The 22630-nt window shown below is 46.3% G+C and overlaps 1 protein-coding gene across 3 annotated transcripts in view; it reads left to right on the forward strand.

Annotated features, from left to right (window-relative positions):
- Positions 1–22630, forward strand: part of ZHX2 (zinc fingers and homeoboxes 2) — a 70989-nt gene that overhangs the window by 42895 nt on the left and 5464 nt on the right. For all 3 annotated transcript variants that reach the window (XR_009957716.1, XM_062570583.1, XM_062570584.1), the window contains exon 3: positions 19039–21730. Coding sequence is in view for 2 of the 3 variants with exons in the window: in XM_062570583.1 (XP_062426567.1) it covers positions 19225–21726 (2502 nt within the window). In the remaining variant the exon portion in view is untranslated. The remainder of the gene's footprint in view (positions 1–19038; positions 21731–22630) is intronic.

Raw genomic sequence — 22630 nt, forward strand, 5'->3', positions numbered from 1 at the left:
TGAAGCAGTTATTATTTTAAGTATCACCAGTGCTGCATGGAGCATAACAGATGCAAAAAGATTCTCTGGGCTTGTTTTGATTTCATAGGATATATTCAACAGAAGTACATTGCATGGAGTTAAATGTGTAGTGACCCAGTGTTAGCACAAGCAGTGTGACATCTTCCAGGGATTTTATACTAGATTTTATTTTCTTTTAAGGTGCGTAATTATTGTAACCTATCATAAAACTTCATTAATTATGAGATTGCTAAGGTTGAAAGGTAGGATTTTTCTGAAAAAAAAGGTCTGCTCCCAGATCTGCAGATTGTTTTAAATGTTGACTTTAGCTTTTAGCAAACCTTCTTTAACTTCAGCTGTGTTTGAATCAAGTAGCTAATTTACTGAGAACTCCTCTGGGATTTGCTCTGTTTATCCAGTCCTGATTGGGCTTGACAGCAGAAGCACTGTAATGGAATTTGAAAGAAAAGCAGAATGAGGATTTGGTAGTGTTTTCGAGGGAAGAAGCCTAGAGAGTATTTATATGTGTGTAGATAAAAATCACTATCAAAAATACAGCAAATAATGTGTCTTATCATGACTGCCTTGGCCAATATGCTGTGCCTTCAAAGTTAAAATAGGCAAGTTTGCAGTTTGGGCTAAAAACAAGGCGGGAGTGAAGGGACACTTGCAGCTCCTGTGTATTAGGCACGGAAAAGGAAAGTTTCATGCATACTGACTGAGGATTTACATCTCCATGGGTAGATAGATGAGGTGAAGAGGGTTAAAGATGCTGTTGTAGATTTGGATGATCCTTTTTGTTAAAAAAAAAATACGGCACTTGTAGAGCATCAGGGTTTTTTGCAGCCCTGTAATCTGTCCCAGTCTGTGACTGTGCGGGGTGTCAGGGCAGTGCTGTGGTCTGGTACGTGCCCTGGGTGGACCGCGATGGGCTGAGGCTTCCCCTGCGTCAAGGCCAGACCTGGCCATGGTGGGGCTGGCTGTGCACCATGAGCAGCGGGAGCAGAGCCCAGGTAGCCACCTTGCAAATTCCAGAAGATACTGGCTGCTGCTGGGATTTTAATGGGAGCTAGGATGCTCAAAATATCCTAGGCTCAAGCATAGGGTTTCTCATCAGCAAGGAGCTCCACTTCTGCCACCTCAGGCCACAATGCTTTGGAGGCTTCCTCTGCTCTCTTCTCCCATTCCTACCTGAGCCATGGGAGAAGTCTAGAGGATGGTGTTGAATTTAGCAGGACAGATTATAGGAAGTTGGGGACAAAGCAACTGCCTTATTCTCCTTTCCCTTTTCTCCAAGCCCTTGTGACTCCTTACTGCTGCCACCTCCTTTCTCTTGCTTTCCCCTTGTCAGCAACCCAGCAGCCAGATGAGGTGCAATCCAACAACCACTGTTTTCATCATCTACCCACAAATTGCCCCTTTTCCCTCTCTCTCCCCAACTGAAAAACCCTGTGCTATAATGCGTGTGGTGAAACAAATTAAAAAATAAACTGGTGGCCCCACCAGGATAAATGCTGTATTAAAATTGTGCATGTAACATAACCAAAGCTTTGATGTAAGCAGGAGAGAGAGAAAATGCCCTGCTGACCTAATGCCCATTTAAAAAAATAAAAAATCTGTAGCTGGTGTCAATGGGATGCCTTTTTTTCTTTTTTTTCTTCCCTTTCTCTATCATTTCTGTGCTCTCTCTTCAGAAGAACTTCAGTGCTGCATTAAAGAGATTATAGGTGCTTTTCATCTTTACCTTTTTTTTCCCCCCAATTTTACTTCTTCCTAGCAAGCCTCAGGGGTTTTGTTATTATTATATCTTTTTTTTAAGCAATTGATTTATAGCTCTCCTGCCTGCTGGGAAAGATTGACCTACTCCTGTGCATTTTCAGAGAGCCCTTTTTCTGAGTCGCTGGGGACTGGGAGCAAACAGAGGGCTGGGTTCAAAGGTGCTGCTTTCCTGGCGCTAGCTGCACCCGAAGGAAATGGTGATGGCATGTGCTGTTATTTTGTAGCTCAGTATAAATCGCATGTGTGTATGTTGAACTAGTGTTGTCCGAGGAGGAAAGACTTTTAGTTTAAAATATATACACGCACACTTTTTTTTCTCTGGATGTGGTAGAAAATCTCATCTCGCTTTTCCTTCCTTCTTCCTCCCCCAGTATGCATTTGTCATAAAAAGCCTCAGACAGTGCTTTGGCTCCTCTAAAATGTGAGGCTTGGATCCCATCCAAGGCTCCTTTTGATAGGTTAAGTAATCTGTGGTTCTCCAAGTTTACTGCCCCAGTCTGGGTCGTAGCTCACTGCTCCTGCGCGTCCAGGACAGGCACCGCAAGGTCGGCAACATTCTTGCAGCTCTGTGCTGATAAATGAATTGGGAAGGACCTCTTTCACAACGCTTAAATTCATCGCATACTGAGCGTACCGCATGAGCCATCCTATTGTTCAGCTTTTGAAGTGCTGCAGAGATATCCCTGGGCAGTCTGGAAAAGGGAATTTTTCAGTTCCTGCTGTCCAATACCAACATTACATTGTTTTACCTTTGAATGAGCAAATTTTTAGTGTCCAAATGGCTGCTCTCTTGTCCTTTCAAAAGGATGAATTGGACTGGAAATATCCTGGGCCAGGTCCCCTGCCTCTATAGTTCAATCTAAAACCACTGACCTCAGCAGCGTTAGGCTGACTTATTCCAGAAAAGGAGTAAAATCTGTCTTGCTCTTATTTAAATTTGGTTTTGGAAGAATAAAATCCAGAATTAAAAGTAAATAATGAAAAGAAAACAATCAAGAAAAGCCCTTTCCTACTTGTTTCGCTAGACCTAATATTAAGGGTCCTTTTCTCACTGTAGTGCACCAATAGCTGTAGAAGTCCCATGGACATAACCCCTGAGCTCTTTTTATTTAGTGTCCCCTTCCGTCGTTAGAAAACCACTGGAGATGCTCATTAGAGCCTCAGCAGGTGACAGAGGGACTAACAAAGACGATGTGGCCCCATTCAGGATCAGCTCGAGGCGATCCACCTCGGCTGTCCCACGCCTTCCTGCGCAGCCACGGATGGTGTGGATGAAGCTCACCTCCTGTGCGAGCCACCAGTATTTTGAGAGCAGAGGTCTGGGGCTGACTTCAGCAGCTCGGTCCAGTTTCTCAGCAGTGTTGTGTGCAATTGTGTTTCATCGTATTCACTATTTTAATTCTCTGTTGAGAGGACTTTTTGAGTTAGTGGTGATTTTTTCCATTCCAGTTTCTGCAGCCTTTTCAAACTCCCTGGCTGCTTTTCCTCCTTTTGCAGTACCTCACATGGGGTAACTTTTCTTTAGAAATTAGATCTTTCAAAAGGAAAACAGAGGTATAACTTGCCCTGTGCCAGGCCCATGCAAGAGGGAAGGGATTTTAAGGGCTCCTTGGTTGCAGCATCTCCAGTTTCTTCCCTTTCACCTCTCCTTGTGAGGGCACAAGAGCTGCTAGTAAATTGAATTCAGCAGGTCGTATCAGGCTCAATTACTTGCAAAGCCAGAAAGCCAGAATCACCCTTCCTCTGCAGAGACTGCCTCGCAGATGCCTTTTTTTTTAAGGCAATCTCACTCAAGACAGGACCTTTGTGAGTTATTTGCTCTGTTTTTTCTGAACAAGCTTCCTTAACCCCCTTACTACTCTAATGGGAGTGGAGAAGGCAAAAGGCATCAGAGGGAAAGCCGGTCATTTCCACAAGGCAAATCGTGAAGACAAAAGAAATTTCTGGGAGAAGAGAAATAAGTAACTTGAGAATTAGATTTATCTTTCCTGGATTCCTCTTTCAGGTGAGGAACATAAAGTCTTGATCTAATTCGCTGAGTATCACACAACAGCTTTAAGATTAGAGTTGCTTCAGGAAATGTTTTTGACCAATCATTTATCCATCAGAAAGAAGCTAATCTACTGGAAAACTCTTTACAGAAATGTGTGCTTTGCTGAAGCTTTTGTCAGGAAAGATGCCTGAAGCACCAAATGGATTTGAGAGAGGGTGGTCTGAATGCTCCTCAGAGACGTGTCTTCGAGTCCCTGCTGTGGCCTGAAGAGAGTAGGGAGCTTGATCTTGGGTCTCTGCCATCCCCAGCCTTGACTGTTGGACTGTTGTCTCTCCCCTTCCCCCTTTTTATATGAGTTTAGGGTGAGGGATGGTTAGGAAAAAAAAAAAAGTCGGCTCTCACTTTTGTTTAGCCAGTGGAATGTTTTTTTTTTTTTTTTTTTTGTAGATCTCAGACTATTGTGAAATCAAACTTTCACATAAAGACTCAGAAAGAATAACCCTGGACCACTCCAGGATGGGTAATCATAGCACTTAGGGCAGACTCTTGCAGGTGATGAGCAGGAGAGAAAATGCTGTTGGGGAGAAAAAATACTTGGGAGCTGCCGGGTGTCAGCCGTGGATCCCAAGTAGTTACACAAAGGATTTGGCTGCATGGCTGGATTGAAGAATAGCCAAAGACAAGATGTGCCTGGAGGCCTTAGCTCTCACAAATGTCTGGGGATGCTGCATTTCTAAAGTATTCATTAAAGGGCAGGGTGGAGAGGATGTTTCAGAGAAAAATGTGTGGTTGCAAAGGCAAGCAAGAACCTTACCCACGGCAGACATGGACGCCTGCAGTAGCTGGGCTTCCAGCAAGGTGGCCCTGCGGGTGCTGGGAGGAGCAGGAGCTTCTCTCCAAAAGAGGATTTTTCCTATCAGTGAGCTTTGCACAGGTGCAAAAATACATTGTGTATATTGACTATACACAAAAAAAGAAGAAGAAAAAAAACCACCACCCAACCTGCAAATGACTGCGCAGCTGGCTAACAGTTGGAGATAAGGTGCATTTCAGTAGCAAGGCTGTAAAAGTATTGCCTTTATCTTCAGTGTCCTGGGGTGGAGGGTTGTCAGGCTAGAAGAAACAGCTGGAGCTTCTGAGCACACTCTTGTCCCTGCACTTCCTTTTTTTTGCAGTTAGGTCCATGCAAAAAAGCGCTGGTGCGCTAGTGGGTTGCCACGGAAAGAACTGCCACATTGCGCTGAGTTTGTGCTGGCTTGGTGGTGATTATTTCTTGTAAAGAAAAACGAGAAATTCTCACGAGCATAATAAAGCAGGGAGATGACCAAATCAGCCCAAGCTGGCCACAAAATCGGTGGCTTTTGAAATTGTGCAGTAAGTTGGGGGTTCCCCCCCTCTTTTGGAAGGAGCGCACATGGGTTTTGGCAAACAAATACTCCGTATCAGTGTCACATTTGGATTTTGACGAGTGGTTGGTCGGAGCCTGTTTTGTAGCCCAAGGGGATGAGCCCGGCAGCCGGAGGAGAGCTGCGGAGCGGAAGGGGGAGGCAGGCTGAGAGGGGAGCGGGAGTCGCCTAAGAGGAGAACCGAGCTAACGAGGCTTGCGGGACGCTGCGAACTTCAGCTCAGGTCTTGCTTTCCCTCTGTTGACCTAGATAGCAGCAAGGTTCACTGTCATTTGAGTTAATTCCCATTTTTGTACTTCTGCCTACCTGTGGTTTTTATTATTACGCTTTGCTCAATCTGGTGTAATCTTTTTGGAGAATAACTATTAACTTTGCTTTTGAGGGAGAATCAATTAGGCCCATGAAATAATTCAAAAATAATTCCTTTGGCTGCCTTTTTAATGGGGTAAAATTGCTCAGTGACAGATTTCTGATATACCAAAAGGCAACCTGAAAAAATCAGCTGACCTTGTAAGAGGCGACGAAGACGTGTTCCCCTAGGGAGCTGTTTCTTCAGCCTTTGCTTTTGGAAATGAGATCCCTCCTCCTCGTCCTCCTCTCCTTGTCCTCCTCCTCCTCACCAGGAACAGGAGGAGAAGAAACCCAGCTTAAAAAAAAAAAAAAAAAAAAGGCTTTAGACAAATACTCCTCAGTCAGAAGCTGTTGTAATAAGCAGTTCTCCTTTTCTCTGCCTTTCTGAAGTATTGCTCAAGAAATACTGTTACAGTTTGTTCATCTGGACCCGCTGCGAAGTAGCCCGAGGGGAACCGGGCACCAGCGAGACGAAGCGGCTGGTGCCTGTGATGGGGAATAGTAAGTACGTCCGAATCAAAACGGGTGGGAGGAGAGAGGAGGAGGTAACTGTGCAGGATACTTTGTTGCGTTTTAAGGTGTTCTGATTGCAAACACTTTTACACTGGGAAAAAAAAATAACGAACGGGAGGCTTTACGAGCTGTTGGCTTTCGCTGCCGGAGCCCCGGCTGCTCCAAACCAAGCCCGCTCCTGGAAGCGGGAACTAGCTCAGCCTGCACCCCGTGACGTTTAAAATGAGAAATGGAAGGAGCAAAACGTGGCTCTCTGGTGGCGTTCTGCCGAGGTATCGATGGTTCTGGTCTGCTCGTACTTTACAAGTGTGTCGCTCGATTTTTTTTTTATTATTATTATTCGAATTTTATGAAGCCTCACTTGCTTGCAAACACTATTCATTCTCTTCTGCTTCTTATTTCAGTACTCGCGCAAACTGCAGCATAAATAGTTTGTGAGCGATCCAATAATCGTTTCTTTTTCAGATTACTTTTTTCTTCAGACAGAGAAGGCCTTCCCAGCCTGCTACATCCCGCTCTTCCCTACCAGTGTCGCATCGAGGTGTGCTCGCACCTCGTCCCCTGCCCCAGGTGCTGGCGTCCTCGCGCTGGAGCTCGCGGGTGCTGGTAGCTCCCACCTGTGGGCCAGGGACCCTTATTGCGTGGGCCGGCGTGGGGAAGAGTTACTTCCTGAGGAAAAGAGTAAACCTGGAAGTCAGAAATCCTTATATTCTGTCATCTTGTAGTATCCACGTAGCAAAAGTGCTGCAAGGAGACCCTGAGGCTGGAGCTCCTGCAGCCTCTCAGCCCCACCACGTCTCTGCTGCGAGTCCCGGTAGGGTTCACAGCGACGGGCTCCCCTCCCTTGCAGGACTTCACGCGGGTTGTAAGGTCTGAGCAGGGGAGTTGTTTTATCCTTTCGGCTTGGTGGTGCGTGGTGGAGTTTTGCTGGGGGGCGTTGTTCTGTTTTGTTTTGTTTTCCTCCTCCTTTGGGTTGCTTTGGGGAGGGGAGGTGTTTCTAACCAAGCCCTGGAAAAGCAGCCCTGCGTGACAAGAGGGAAGGAAGGGTTGCGGCGTCGGGCACCCGAGTTCTGCTCTGGACAAAGGTCCTTTGTGGCCCTGCCAAATCCTGCCAACAGCCAAACTGCGGCTGTGCGCAGAGGGCAGCGGCTCTGCTCCGCCGCGGAGCCGAGCAGCAAAGAGCGCTGCCGAGAGGAAGAGGAAGCTCCTTCGGTCCCGTGATCCCTACAGGGAAAATGCATGTGTTAGCCGCTCTGCCTCCTGGACGCCTGACTTGCCAGCGGTAACGCTTAACATACGGTATGCGGCCACCCAAAATCTCAGCATGCTCCATTGCAAGGCAGGCCTGTGCACCACGAGCAGGCACCATTTTGAAAATGTTTCTACATCTGCGTGTTCATGTCTGTGTTAAATTTCTTTTGGTATAGTATGTGATTATTCTAAGGAAATAAATGTTTGGCTGGGAGCATATAGTTGGATGAAAGAAGAAACTAGAGCATTGGTACAAAACAAAAATATGTTGTTCTTTGAATAATTTTAGCTCCAAACAACTATTATTTTTAAGCTGCAAGTGGAGAAGACTTGGAGATTGAGAACGGCAGTGACACTTCAGCTATCTTCTGCTTGCTTTCTATGACACACAATAGTGGTGGCTTTTGGTCTTCTATTAGATGTCTGAAATCCCCAGTAAGCTGGGGAGAGTTGTTGTGTGACCTGCAGCGAAGGGGAGGCACGCAGGTGTGTTTTTTTTTTTGCGTGTTCCACTGAACATGTCGTAGGCCCTCTGGCTCTGTCTTATTGTACATAGGCTTTACTGAAGCCAAGTGTTTCTAAAGTTTCAAAGTGTATTTAATTCTCTCTCCTTTTCTCAGTAAGTGCCCAGATCTCATACCCATATAAAGTAAAGTGCTGAGATATCATTTTGGCCTTACTGGCTTCAAATTCTGTGCAGAGGTGATCTAAATAAGAATTGCAGGAGGTGAAGAGCAGATGCAATGAAACAACTTCAACAGACAGGACATGTGACTTAGAATGGTAGAAAGCAGTGTGGCTAAGCATCTCTTCGAAGGTCACTTTTCCAGTGTATGACCTCTTCATCTGCTCCGCAGTCAGCTCAGGGATAATGTGATGCATGCTAGAAGCTCTTGACATGTATTACCAACAGCAGAAAAAAAAATGCCCTTGATGGAAAGATATGCGGATCAACTCAGAGTGGTGTGGACTGCTAGGGCTGTCAGAGCTGAAGAGAGAAGACAACAAGTATATTTACATACGTTGGTCAGGGTGGGCTGGGTGTCATCATGAGAAGATTGTTTTCATGCAGAGACCTTCCTTAAAATACTGGACTTTCTAGAATTTAGGGAAAATAATAGAAGTGTGGGGGGGTCTGGATTGCATCCTTCAAGCAAAGAAAGATGAGAAGGATGTGGCACTGCTTTGCTAGTGGTTGTATTTTTTTTTTTTTTTTTTTTTTTTTGTGGCTACAGAGGATGGTAATTTTCAGTTGGTGCAGGGACTGAAGGAGTTTTACCCTGTCAGAAGCCACTGGGCTGCTCCACCGTGTGCGTGCACCTGGCCTGATGAGCTGCTTCTAAGGGAAGGCAGCTAGCTCAGCCGTTTGGTCTCCAGACTTTGGCTTCCTCTTTTGAGATCACTGGCGAGTGTGAGTTGGGGTGGCAGGTTTCATGACCTTGATGCTGATTTGCTGCCACCTAAGTTAAGGCTCTCATTTCATTTTGCAGGACTGTGAAATATTTTTAACTCCAGAGCATTGTGGATAACATCAATTACCAGAAGACAGAGCAGTAGCCTGTGGCACAGAAAACGAGGATGTAGCTTCTAGCTTTATCAGACTTCCGATGTGATGTTGGGCAAGGCCTGACTTGGGCATACTGGCAACAACGTCCCTGTTGGCAGCAGCAAGGTGTAAAGTGGCCTGGCCATCTAACGAAACCTTGGCCACAGTGTCTTCATGCCTTAGTTGCCCGTCCAAGCAATGGCGGTAATAGCACTGGGCTCCCAGGCCTGCTGCTGGGATTGATACTTAACACTTAGTCTTCTATGCTGGCCTGGTGGGATCCTCTGGACGCTATAGGCCACTAACCGTGTGAGGCAGACCCTACAGGAGGGGAAGGGACCTAGAAAAGATAGCTGTTTTACATAATTGGTGGAAGTCGCATGACTGCTTTTAAGGAAGAAAAGCCTCCAAACGTGGAACTATGGTTTTGTTGTCTGATACTAGGACGTTCTTGAAAAACAGTCATTCTTTTAAATAAGCAGCAAGAAGTTTAACTAGAAGTGGGACAAGATCAGAGTTATTTACACCAAGATACTCAGAAAGCCTCTGCAGACCCAAGCCTGCTTGTCCACAGCACTCGAGGGGAGCAAGGAGGTCAGAGTGGTGGAGAGCGCTTCCTAGTCCAGTACCCTCCTTAGGCCTTCAAAGGGGCTACCACCACTGCAAAGGGGTTCTCATGTGCCAGGACAGCGGAGATGTGCTTTCACGCACCACCTTCCTGGCAATCTAGGCTCATTCACCTAACGACCTTCTTGCATTTTGAGGGGGCCTGGGCAGAGGGGCTCTTGCTTTTGGCTGGCTAGCAGAGACCTGACCTTGTACATGATGGGGTCCGCGCTGTGCTCCCACCACTCGGCTGCAGTGGGAGGGTCAGGGTCTCCTTGCAGCCCTGGCTGTGGACATGGCTGCTCAGCTCAGGGGGCCTGAGGCTGGCCAACTAAATTCCTCAGGGATTTGACTACACAAGTTAGGACAAAGGCTGCCTGTCTGCGTGCTTAAGACTAGAGTTGTCCCAAAGTACCTTTGACTTGAAGTTAGTGTGATGTGCTCTGGCTTAATTTGGAAGAGACTGAGTGTTTGGGTCCTTCAGAAAATCTGGCTAGTAGTTTCCAGGGATGATGGGGATGTGCAGGAGGGACATCTATGACGGTTGCTGCCGAAGCCCAGACTGCGGAAATGGAGTCAGTTCGACTGTCTTGATGTGACGGCCGTTGACTCCAACCCAGAGTTAAAGGGTTGCAAAGGGAAATGAGGATCGGAGAAGAAAAGAGCCATGTTTTGGGGAGCAAAGTAGAATCACGTGTAAGGAAGGTGTTGCACTAGCTTGTAGTACTTTATCCCCCAGGGTGTGCCTGGCTTTCCGGAACGTGAAGATGCACAGAAAAGCCCCTGGGGGGACAAACAGACGTGGAGTAACTCATCGGCATTACAAATCGCAAACCACCTGCATTTTTATAGCACCTCTTGAGCAAATCAAAGGGGAGGTGCACAGCGCGTAAGCTACTGATGTTTAATGTTAATTATTAGCTTTTTTCTCTTTTTTTGAAAACATCATAGACTTCAGAGCTGCCGTTTTGTTGGACAAGGCCAGTATAAAGGGGTGCCTCCCATACCGAGCAGTAACACGCTGGCCGAAAGTCCCGCGAGTCTACATGCATAGCCCGCCTCGTTCAGGCTCAGCATCCTGATTATGTGGATTTCTTCTCCTTTCTCTTTCAAATTTAAACTGTTCTGGGCAGCAACAGGTCATCTCCTGGCCTTCATGGGGTGGTGGGAACACATTGGTGCTCTGGCATTTCTACAGGAGGAATGCCCAGAATGCACATCTGGTGGTGGTGGTGGTTGTGAAAGTGTTTAGGAGTGCCTTAGTGATTTTACCTGAGAGGAGGAGGTAAAAAGAAAAATAAAAATGAAAGGACTCTTACTGCACCATAAGGAAGGATTTTGCCATTCCCAGGACTGAGAGGGACAACCAATGTAGGAAATACTAAAGCAGAAAAACTTCTGTATGGTTATTTAAGTTTTGGAAGCATGTGGAGAAAAAGAATCAAGTGTTTTGATTCTATAATTGCCAGTCGTCTTTCTGCTTTGGAGACACTTAACTGAGAGTATTCTTATGATAAAAATAAATCCGAAGAGAGATCTGCATAGAGATATACCCTGTCTACGTGGCAATGTCATGAAGAGATGACAGAGAGAAGAAAGGGGATGTACACATTGCTATTCAGATGTTTGACCTTAACAAATGGGAAATTATCTCTAAAAGCTGCTTAAGCAAAGAGTTCTTTAAAACACTTGCTCTCTCACTCCCAAATAATTCTCTCTTTAAAGACCTCCTAGAAAAAAAATGAAGCTAAATATTCAAACAGAATAAATTACATGTTCTTTGTAATATCAAATGCAGATACATCCCAGTGTTACCTGGGTAGCTGAAGATACTGTGTGCCTACAGATAACTTTGGTTTTGCATCTATGAATCTCTTGTCCTTCTACCACGTGGTCATGCATAAACTCTGTGTGAAAAATTACTTGAATCTAGTGATTTTATTCCAATCTACTGATGAGGAATCAATGAGCTGCACAGACAAGTAATTAAACTAGTTAGAATGATTTTTTTCATAGTGTTTCTACTTCTCTCAAGAAATCTGCTCTTCCTTGTTTTTCTCTTACAAACATGCAAATACTTTTCATAGGAATAAACATACCACTGATTAAGGGAGATAGTTTTGACGTGGTACTCGATTAACTTCTGGAGCTCACTCCCCTGGAAGCGAGTGATGCAGGGCATTTGCAAGAGGTTTAAACCCCGTGTGGACGTTGAGGATGCTTGCTGTTGTATGGGGCAGTATTTTAGGGGACGGTGAGTCATTGATGTGTCTTGCTTGGAAGAGCAGCATGAGCAGAGCTGAGGTCAGTGCACGCTTTTCCTTCCCAAAGGAGTATTCAGGGCCCTGGTAGCACATCTCCTAGTGATTTTTTTTTTTTTTTTTTTTTTTTTTTTGGAGGGGGTGGATTTTGAGTGCTTAGTATGCACAGCCGTAGGCGCCACTGGGATTTTGGGGTCCGTTTTCCCATGTGAGGAAGAGCTTCTGTCTCTCTCTTCACCAGAGGCCCTCGGCACAGCCCTTGTGTGCCGGTCACGAGGGCCCTGTGCTCTCTGTTTGGTGCGCAAGCTGTCAGTCCCCCAACCCTTGCTGCAGCGCAGAAAGTCCTGGCCAGGAAGCGAGGAAACCCGCTAAAATTGGGCCCGTTCCAGATTTTAATGACTAAGTGTAACTTGCATTAAAAAGAAGAAAGAAAAAAAAATGCTAGTGATCACCGATGTGTATCTAAAATAGAAAATTCACAACATGCAATATTAATTTCTGCTCCGAGTGGAGCTCTTGTGGGAGAACCCGGCTCACATGTTGCCAGAGCAAACGCCTTCGCCCGAGAGAGGAGAAGTGATGCACGAGGAGGCTCCTGCTTTGAAACCGGCGTCGCGCCGTTGGCAAGCGAGCGGGAGGCAAGGCCTGACGGCAGCCGGGCAGGCGCTGTCCTTGCAGACCAAACGCCTGAGCAGTAAAGCAATAAAACGCTTGCACTCTCTTGGAGCTCCAGCTGGCCCTCGCGAGCGAAACTCCCTGTGTTTCAGCCTTGGTTTGTGGGTATCCTCGTGGTGGTGCTTTTCCTGCTGTTTGCTCCAGGATAAGGCTGGGTGCTGGGAACTCTCTGCTGGCACATGGCACGCGCTGCAGTAAGAGGAAAAGTAGGAAGAAACTTTATTGGCAAATCATATAAGTGTTGCTAAAGTGATCTTTTTAAAAAAAAAAGGGGGGGGGGAAAGGAAGAAGTGCAGCATATATCTGTGAAAAGTAAAGATCATTTACATTGGGTGGGAGTTTGAGCCTGGTTTGGTCTTTGTTATGTTGCCTTCTTCGAGCCCTGGCCGCCTCTGAGCTGGAAGTGGTGGGAAGCAGTGCTATTTCTGCTGTGCTGTTCCCCTCCTGCGAGAGCTCAGCAGGGTTTTTCCTGCCTCTTGAATTGGCTTCTCCGCAAATTTGGGATAATCCTTGGGCACCTTTTTTTCAGGGGCTCTTGTGTTTCCTGGATAGGAGAGAAGGCAGCATCTCCATCTCCTCCGCTCTCTCCGTCTCTCCGCTGCCCGACCAATTTCCCAGGGTTTTCTCTGGGGGCTTTGGGTGATGCTTGGTGCAAATGGGCAGTATCTCTGCTGCCATGGAAAATTTCCACTCTGCCACCAGCCCTGAGAAGCCAGTGTGGGAATAAAGCACTGTGGGAAAGAGTTTGGCCTCCATCCAAACGCTTGTTTTTTGCGGGGGCTGGATGGGAGTGGAAAATTAGCTGGGGGCCAGAGAAAAGATGAGGGAGAGGGAAAAGGTCCCAAAGTTCAGCAAGAGAAAGCTTTTATTTTTGACTCTTCAGCCCTTTGCTTGAGCTGTATCTAGCACCAGTCCACGCTCGCTGCTTTGGTTGGCTTAGTACTGCTGGCACAGGTAACATTGGATATTTATTTCTCTTTTTCTAAACAGCTCTGAACTGGAAAATGCACAAGTGCAGGTATAGTCTTACCAGCACAGAAGTGTTTTTACCAGCCAGACTTGATTCAGTTGAGGAATCGATAGAGGCAGAAGTTACCTTTTGCTGCTGAAAGGTGGCATTGCTACACAAGCAAGCCTTTACCAGTGCTGGCAAGACCTAAAACATGGTTTATCTTTCCCTTTACCTCTGTGGTTCTCCAGTTTCCCCGTTTGTCCCCGACCTGGGAGCCAAGGACCAACTAGGAGATCTGGTGTTTTGTTATTCGTGTGCAGAGTCGCCAAATTTAGGTGCCACTTTGTTCTCACGTCTGATGCGTTGGAGCTATTTTAAGAGGGGCTGTAAAGATCATAGGACTGATTGGGTTTTTTGTTAGCTCTCGGAAATTAAACAGAAGCAGACTAGGGCCTCTGTCGTAATGGCTGCAATGCATTTTTGAGGAGGTATGTTTAAAAGAACACGTTGCTTCTGACCTTCGTGCTCCCATCCCGGCTCCCTTTTCTGAAGCAAAGCAAATCAAAAGCTCTCGCTGCTGCACACGCTCTGTGGTTTGGTTTGGACCTGGTTCATGAGCGCAGCTGTCTGCTTAGAAACGAACGCTTTTGTTTTTCAACCTAGGTTCTTTTTGCTGCTTTGTGTGTCTGCTCATTAATTTTTTTAAAAAAGACTTCCCATCAGCAATGAAATACGAGCAGAGACATGAGCCGGGCTTTAGCCTTGGGGGCTCTAAACCCGCTGGGAGAAATTGGTCCATGGTGCAGCTCCGCTTGTCTCACCCCGATGCGGGTCTATCCCCTCGGAGCGGGGATATCACTCATCTCGGCACGGGCTGTGAGGTGAAGCATCCGTGTTTCCCACCTCGGTCTGCAGCTTGCTAAGCCAAGGCTGTTGCCAAGGGGTTGGTGGTTTTCCCCTCTCCTTCCCATCCCCTCTCCAATGTTGGAAGTTGCTGCTGGTTATTGCTAGTCCCGGACGCAACCATCTCCGGGTGAAGCATGGTGATTCATGTGGACAGGTTAGCGTCTTCATTGCCCCCTGAGCTCTAGCCGACTCGACAGCCAGGAGCATCGCTTCGCTCCTAAATCAGAGGAGCAAAGGCAGCATCATTCGGCAGCGCGGTCAGGAGGAGCCCTGTGTGCCTCACGTTGACTTTGGTGGCTTTGACGCTCCAGCGAATCGCCCTCCTTTGAAGCTCTACGATGCTTCTGCCGTGTCCTTTGGCACAGGTGTAGTTCGTGGAGACGCGACATACATGGTCCTTATTTCCTGTGAGAACTGGCTGGAAGCTCCGGGGCAGGGAAGACTTCTTAGCAACTTGATACGAATTTATCCCAAGTGAGATGCCTGTGGAGGTCCTGCAGGGGCAGTGGCCGAAGTCCCAATACACACCAGCTCCTGGCTCAAGCAGGCAGCCCATGGAGGAGGCTTTCTTCTGACAGCAAAAGGCAGCCTGTGGAGCTGTGCTGGGGCCTGGTTTTCTCCCCCTATTTCAGGATGCTGTCTTGCATCAAAGGCAGTCTCTGGTTGCCCATGACCTTCCCCGTCTCTCCTCCCTGCTCCAAACTGTCTGTCATGGATAGAAACTCCTTAGTCTCCAGAAAGAAATGTTTTACTCTTGAGTTAGATTTGTGCAGTGGGTAGTGGTTCTCATATGGCAAAAGAACTATTAAAAATGGAGAGTTAGCAAAAACAACGGTTACAAAAATAGAATGTTATCTGTGTGATACGAAACCGGCACAAGTGGCAATCTGTGCCATTTTCTGCTGAAATCCAAGCAGGCAGAATTTCTTCTCTTGCATCCGTCCACCCGTTTACTTCACAGCAGTTTTAGGGGTATCTTGGCCCTTTCATCTTACCTGAGCATCCTTGCCTAGGGCTGGCCAATCAGCCTGTCTCCGTGAGGGGCAGGCGTTTAGCAGAACAAGCCAGCTTGGTGGAGGAGCTCAGTGAGGTCCCAGAAAACGAGGAATTCTGATGGATTTGAAAACATTTAGTCTGACTTCTAAGAAACCTTTGATCTAAGGTAGGTTTCTCTTTCCTCCACTTTCTCTCCCGTGCCATTCCTTTATCTTTCTGTTCTTAGGTCTTTTTCTTTTTTCTTTCCTTTGGCGGGGGTGTGGAGAGTATATTCAGTGAAATATAAATAAGCCTTGCTCTTGCTTTGATGTCCTTTGATCCTCTTCCTTTTGCCACATGACTCTTGGGTAAGGTCATACATCAAAGAAAGAGCAGACATTATAAGAGAAGCTGTGTGGCCCCGTAGAGCAGCACAGCAGCAGTGAGAGGAGCTGAAGCTCTGGTCTCGTCTCTGCCGCCCTTTCCCGGGACTCTGCCTTGTGCCTCCCTTCCCTTGTCTGTAAAAATCACAAGTGCTTTGTGATCTGCAAGGTACATTTAGGCAACCTGGTTACACTTACCATGGTTTCTGACAGCAGCCAGGGTGATGCAGTTTATTTCTGCCCCCTTCTCTGACCTTTTGACCAATTTTGACCAGATCTCATACAGGGGCAGATGTTTCAAAGATAATTAATTTTCTGCAAGTTTCATAAAAATGGATGGTCAGGAGGATGGAGGACCCAGAGTTTGGATAGTCGCGTATTTGTCTCTAATAACTCCTTATCCCATCTACAGCCCAACACAGTAAGCCATAGATCGCAGCCAAAGGACTCTGTGGGAGGAAGATTGTGAGGGGAAACAGAGCGGAATTTTGAAGGAATATATGGAAATAATAGAGAATATTCGGTGTAATCCAATTTAAAGGTCAGTCAGCACAAATCCATAGAAAACCAGGCTCTTGTTTGTTCCCCTGCTCATCTCCTTGCTTATTACAAGAGAAAAGGAGATAGTGGAAACTCAAGGCTGCGTGTTGTTGTTGTTGTTTGTGATCTACAGTTTTAAAACTAGTGTGGTCATTGTATCAGCTGAGCTGTGAAGTGGTCCTGCAGGTGACTTGCAAGTAATGCCAGCTGGTGGACACCAGAATCTGAAAATGGTGGTAGGAGCAAAAGCTCGTGTTTTTTCCAGGCAAATCAGCATTGCTCCCATGGAAAGGAGCACGGTTCTCACTTGGAAGGGCAGCCAGCTGTCTGTCCCCCACCTTCCCCAGCTCTTCTCCACCAGACTCCCTGCCCAGGCCACAGCCGTTTGGTTTGGCAGCTGCAGCCTCCAGCCGGCTCCCGGGGAGCCCTGAAGCTCAGTGGCAGCAGAAATGCCGAAGCCAGGTTCCTGCAGCTCGTCACTTATAGACTTCGCAGTGAGAAATTCTGTGTTTGATCAGATGCAGGATTTCTAACTGATTCCTCAATTGAATGGGCTTCTACTGAAATGAATATAGGTCTTCTCCCCTTATTTCACTTATCTCCACTTCCCATCTTCCTCCAGTTTGTAACTCCTGGGGCCTGTCCCCTCTCACTCCCCTGCCATCCCAGGGGCTCTTTGAGTGGGAAGGATGAGTTTCCCATCAGGCCTGGAAACATTACAAACCCAGACCCTTCCTGATCAAGAGTCATCAAGGATTGATTAGAAAAGGCATCTCGCCAAAGAGGCATTTCGCTGAAGGGCACGTCCCACTGATGGCCACGATGGGTAGGAGAGGAGACTTGGTGCTCCACCAGCTGTTTCCAGAGCTGCATCATCTTTGCTGCAGTTGGCAGCTTTTAGCTTGAGGCTGCAGCTTTATCAGTCTTGAGGATCCAGCAAATCTTTGTTCCTAGAAACACTGGGAAGCAGCTGGTGTGCCTGTTCAGGTCAATGCTACAGTGACTGTGTTGTGAACCTGGCACAGGTGGGATTTCCTGCCCAGATGGCGTGGAGCTGATTGATGTGTCCAGAGCACTTCACAGGCAGTACATCTGTTGTAGGGAATGTGCTGGATCAACTGCTTTTGGACAGTGTTGGTACATCTACTTTGACAGGGAGCAAAGACCTCCCTTTGCCATGGTGTTGAAAGTCTGATTTATGGGTTAAAATCAGCACTTTGGGGGAAAGCAGCTTGCTAAGTACAGCTGTGCTGGGCTCTCTGCATGATGCCTTGCTCCCCAGCTGGGATGGCTTCGTTCCGCACTGGCTCAAGCCTCTATGTGCCCCAAGCACCTAGCAGAGAGACCTGATGGTAAATGAGGGAAATATGAGGGAAACGACTCTGCTTGGGTGACCTGCACTGTCCCAGTATTCATTAGCTGAACCAGTGGAAATGTAACAGCATTTATAAGCCGTTTCAATACTATTTCTTAATCCATTAATAAGCATTAAAGAAACTCTCTCAGTTCAAATTTGAGTAGAGCTTTTCATTTTTCCATATGTTATGCCAGTGAGAACCCATTGGAGTCAATACCAGTGAACTGTGGTTAGTCTAAATGACGTGAGAAAGCAAGACTAAAATTTGGAGGTTGCTGTTTTATTATTTTTGCTTATGTGTTTTGGGGTTTTTCTTTTTTCTTTTTCTTTCTTTTTTTTTTTTTTTTTTTTTTGGGGGGGGGGGGGGTCTGTTCTTTGGCTGGATTTGTTTGTTTGTTTTTAAGTTGACCTCACTTCCAGGCAATGCTGGACATATGCAACTCCTCTTGGTTTTGAGAGGAGTTAAGTTCCTCAGCATCTCTGAAGATCAACTGGTATTTCCAAGCATAAGACAGATTCAGAGATGTTTTTGTCCTTTTAACAATTTCTGGGTTTTTTGCAGGTGAAACTTAGTGTCATCAATTTTGATAGACAAAACAGTCATGACAAATTCCCACACACACACCTGATGAGCATGATTTGGTCCTAACACAACTTACGTACTTTCTGTTGTTTTGCTGACTGGTGTGGAGGTCGCATCTTCTTTAAAATGCTATTTTTACAAAATGCTTATATTTGGGAGCCTCCAAAAGTGCTTTAACATGTAAATCGTACTTAAAAACAGATTTTTTTTTTTTTAATTTTGTAAGGAGTCAAGTACACAGAATAGGACTTGATGAAAATATCAGCAGGACAGAGAAAGGGAAAAGGAATCTGAAGGCTACCTTCATCAATATTCAGTGAAAAGCGATGCCTTTAGGAAACTTGTAGTAGGTCTGTAGACACCTGTCATAGCTGACTGGCATTTATCTCTTTGAACCCACCTCAAGTCAAGACAGCACTTTGAAACTGTTGATTTGTATTAACTCTTCTTTCTGACTCCTGTTTTACAATTAAGACAGGGCCCTATAGCTTTATTTAGAAATTGCCCAGCATTGATAGCCACAATCATTTAGTAGACATATTTAAAAGGTAGGTGACTGTGAGAAGTAATTAAATTTAATATAAATCACGTTCAATTCCAAATCTGCAGGCTTCAAAATAATAATTAATAGAAACTGCAGCTTCTAAGAAAAGATACAGTATTTATAGCAGTGTCTTTCTTTCACAACTAGATGTTTTGACTGGCTAGTAGGGATTAAAATCCAATGTCTGATGATCTTATTTGTTTCAAAGCCATTTTCTACCTGTGGTATGCTTTGTTGCAACTTATCCACTGCTTTTATTCTTTGTGGGCAGATTTTTGCCCCTTAAGTTTATTGGGGTGGGCGGAAGAGCTCAGCATTGTCCAGACTGGTGCTGTAAAAGCATGTCTTGAATTGCGACTTTGTGCTAAATACGTGCTTTAGAGATCGATGCCTAATGCCATGTGCTTTGTTTCACAGGTGTCATGGAGCCAGCAGGTTTGCTGTTGAAGCTGATGGTCGCAGCCGGCGCTGAAATGCTTTATTAAACGAAGTAGAGTGTAACAATCCCGGGAGGTTGGAGTCATTTGCGAGAACTTCCCCATTTATTGCTGCCTCTGCCAGAAAGTCACCATTTGGGACATTAGCGCACTGCAAACGGCTGCCATGGCTAGCAAAAGAAAGTCAACAACTCCGTGTATGGTGCGAACTTCTGAAGTAGTGGAGCAGGAAGCTGCTGAGGGCATAGGAGCTCCTAAAGAAAAGAGGACTGCCGCACCGCAGCAGGACGCTAAAAAAAGCTGGCCTGCAGAAAGCTCGGTAAAAGACTGTGAAGTCATTGAGGCAAAGCCCCCAGCTGAAAATCAATCTAAGAAACCCCAGGGTGGTTACGAATGTAAATACTGCCCTTACTCAACACAAAACTTAAATGAATTTACAGAGCATGTTGACACTCAGCATCCAAACGTCATTCTCAACCCCCTGTATGTCTGTGCTGAATGTAACTTCACAACCAAAAAATACGATTCCCTATCTGACCACAATACAAAATATCACCCAGGAGAGAGTAATTTTAAATTGAAATTAATAAAGCGCAATAATCAAACTGTTTTAGAGCAGTCTATCGAGACCACCACCAACAATGTCGCTGTCGCTAGCAGTGGGTTAGAAAATGCAGAGTGTGATGACTCGCTTCGTGGGGCGATTAGTGCAAGTAAAACCCCAGTGATGAAATTGGGAAAGCCTAAAGCGGAAACCAAGAAGGGTCCCAAAAAGCCAGAAGAGGGACTTATGGAAAACCACATGGACGGGACTCTCCCTCGCATCATAACTGAAGCTACTGAAGCTATTGCTTGTATAAATGGAGACCTTCTCCACGATGTGTTAGCTCACGTTATGCCCTCTGTACAGCTACCACCAAATATTAACCTTGTCCCCAAGGTCCCGGTACCTCTGAACAGTACCAAATATAACTCTGCACTGGACACTAATGCAACCATGATCAACTCCTTTAATAAATTTCCTTACCCAACACAAGCAGAGTTGTCATGGTTGACAGCAGCGTCAAAACATCCAGAGGAGCAAATCCGAATCTGGTTCGCTACTCAGCGTCTGAAGCATGGTATAAGTTGGTCTCCAGAAGAAGTGGAGGAGGCAAGAAAAAAGATGTTTAATGGTACTATCCAGGCAGTTCCCCAAACCATTACTGTGCTACCAGCTCCTTTGACAACTGCAAAAATGCCCCAGCCTATTATCCAGACAGCTTTGCCTTGTCAGATACTGGGCCAAACCGGTCTGGTTTTGACTCCGGTGTCAAATGGTTCAACAGTTTCTTGTTCACCAATTACACTTGCTGTTGCTCCTAATCAGGGGCAAAAGAGAACAATACAGACCTTGTCAAATATCCCGGAGGCCAAACGTCCACATGTTGTTCAGGTGCCCGAGATTCCTGCCAAGCTGACTGCTGCACCACTGACTCCAGCAAGTGAGCGAAAAAAGACAAAGGAGCAGATAGCAGAACTGAAGGCCAGTTTTATGGCAAGCCAGTTTCCTGATGATGCAGAAATCTACCGGCTGATAGAGATGACAGGTCTCTCCAGGAGTGAGATCAAGAAGTGGTTCAGTGACCACAGGTACAGAAGTCAACGGGGCGTTGTGCATGTGAATAATGACTCTTTGGCAAAAGATCAAATAGTGACTTCAGCTGGTCGACCTTGCCGTTCATTCCACCCATATGCAGATTTTACACCTCATAGATTTAAAGAGAAAACCCAGGAGCAGCTTAGAGTCCTTGAAGAGAGTTTCCTAAGATGCTCTTTTCCAACCCAAGGAGAACTGGACAGGCTTCGAGTGGAAACTAAACTGAGTAGGAGGGAGATTGATTCGTGGTTCTCCGAGCGGAGGAAGATAAGGGACAGTATGGAGCAAGCTGTTTTGGACTCGATGGGGTCATACAGAAAAATTAAAGATCAAGGAACCCAAAATGGTGCAATAAGCCAGGCAGAACTGCTGAACAGCTCTCAGCTGCCTGGCTCTTTATCTGGGTCCTCTGCCACGTTTAATAAAAAAACCCAAGAGCAGATTCATCTACTGAAAAGCACATTTGCGAGAACCCAGTGGCCATCACCCCAGGAGTATGACCAGTTAGCATCTCAAACTGGGCTCTCAAGAACTGAAATTGTTCGCTGGTTCAAGGAAAACCGGTCATCACTAAGAACGGGGTCGCTTAAATGGATTGATCAGTACCAACAGCAGTATGTTGCTGATGGTTATAATGAGCAAAACCAGAAAAGGGGGTCAAAACACATTGAGAGCCCAAAGAATGGTAACGAGGTGTCTCGGCAGCATTACCAGGAGCATAAAAAACTAAATGAAGAGAACGGGGGGAAACTAGTTGTGAGATCAAAAAGAGACTGTGAACCACTGAAAGACTCTTTGTTGGGCAATCAGGCAGAGAGCACGGACAGGTTGGAGTGCAACAGCCACGACGGCCATGGCAGCGAGGAGAACGAGGAGCCGGCAGATGTGAACTGGGTGGAGGTGACAGTGGGTGAGGATGATGCTGCATCGGACTGTACGGATAGCTGGAGTCAAACAGCACCTGAAGGCCAGGCAGAACTGGCAGACTTTGATTCTGAAAGTATATCTGGAGACAATTCCCACGTATAGACAGGTAACGCTGCTGCTGCCCTGTTACTCTGAGCCTGCCTCAGTCTGGTTGTGCTCCCAGTATCCAGTAGCCCCTTTGCAGTGTCAGTCCCAGGAGCCCATCCTTGCCAGATGCTTGCACCTGCTGGATGCTCAAACACAAGGGAGACCCATCCTGGTTGCAAATTTAAGTACCTGCTCAGCAGGGGAGCAGTTAGCACTGTTTGCTTTGTTTCTCATCCCCTTGTGGGTCAGGTTCTGGATAAGGCAGAACTTAACTGGAGTAAGTGATAAACCCTGAACTTTTTGCCTTTAAATGACCAGTGCAATGTCTGCAGAGCTTGATGTAAAATATATTAGTTGAGCCATGCCAAGAAATAGTAGGTAATTCTGGTTAGTAATGTCCATCTTGCTGACAGATCACTGATCTCCTGTGAATAGGGGCTCTAGCTATTTGTGCACTCTGGGTCAAGCCTTTGCAGCATCCTGACTTGCTCAGAGAAGAAGGTTGCTGGGGGAAGGGTCCCGGACAAGGATGTTTCTTTATGCAACAACAAGCAAAAAAAAAAAAAAAAAGTGGGGACTGGAGGGGCTCATGCAAATGTGCTGTCTTCCTCCTGCAGGTGAGAACTCTCTCCAGCCTTGCTTTGTTCGGCTTGCTCGCGGTAGAGGTTTAGGAAATGCCCCAGACTAAGCCGCATGGGTGTTTTAGCAGCTCTTCACAGGAGCCTGAATTTAAAAACAGGCTGCAGGGGTTTTCTGGAGGGGGTTTATGCAGTCTCTCAGAATGCAAGAGGATGTTGTATTTGGAGAGCTGAAGCCTGTTTCTGATCACGGTTAGGCAGGTGTAATTCCAGAGCAAGCACCATCGCTTTTTTTTGAATTGTCTGTTGAATTGAGTTCACTGGAGCCTTTAATGTTTTAT

The sequence above is a fragment of the Rhea pennata genome, chromosome 2 (genome assembly GCF_028389875.1).
Source record: "Rhea pennata isolate bPtePen1 chromosome 2, bPtePen1.pri, whole genome shotgun sequence".
In the NCBI taxonomy this organism is placed as follows: Eukaryota; Metazoa; Chordata; class Aves; order Rheiformes; family Rheidae; genus Rhea; species Rhea pennata.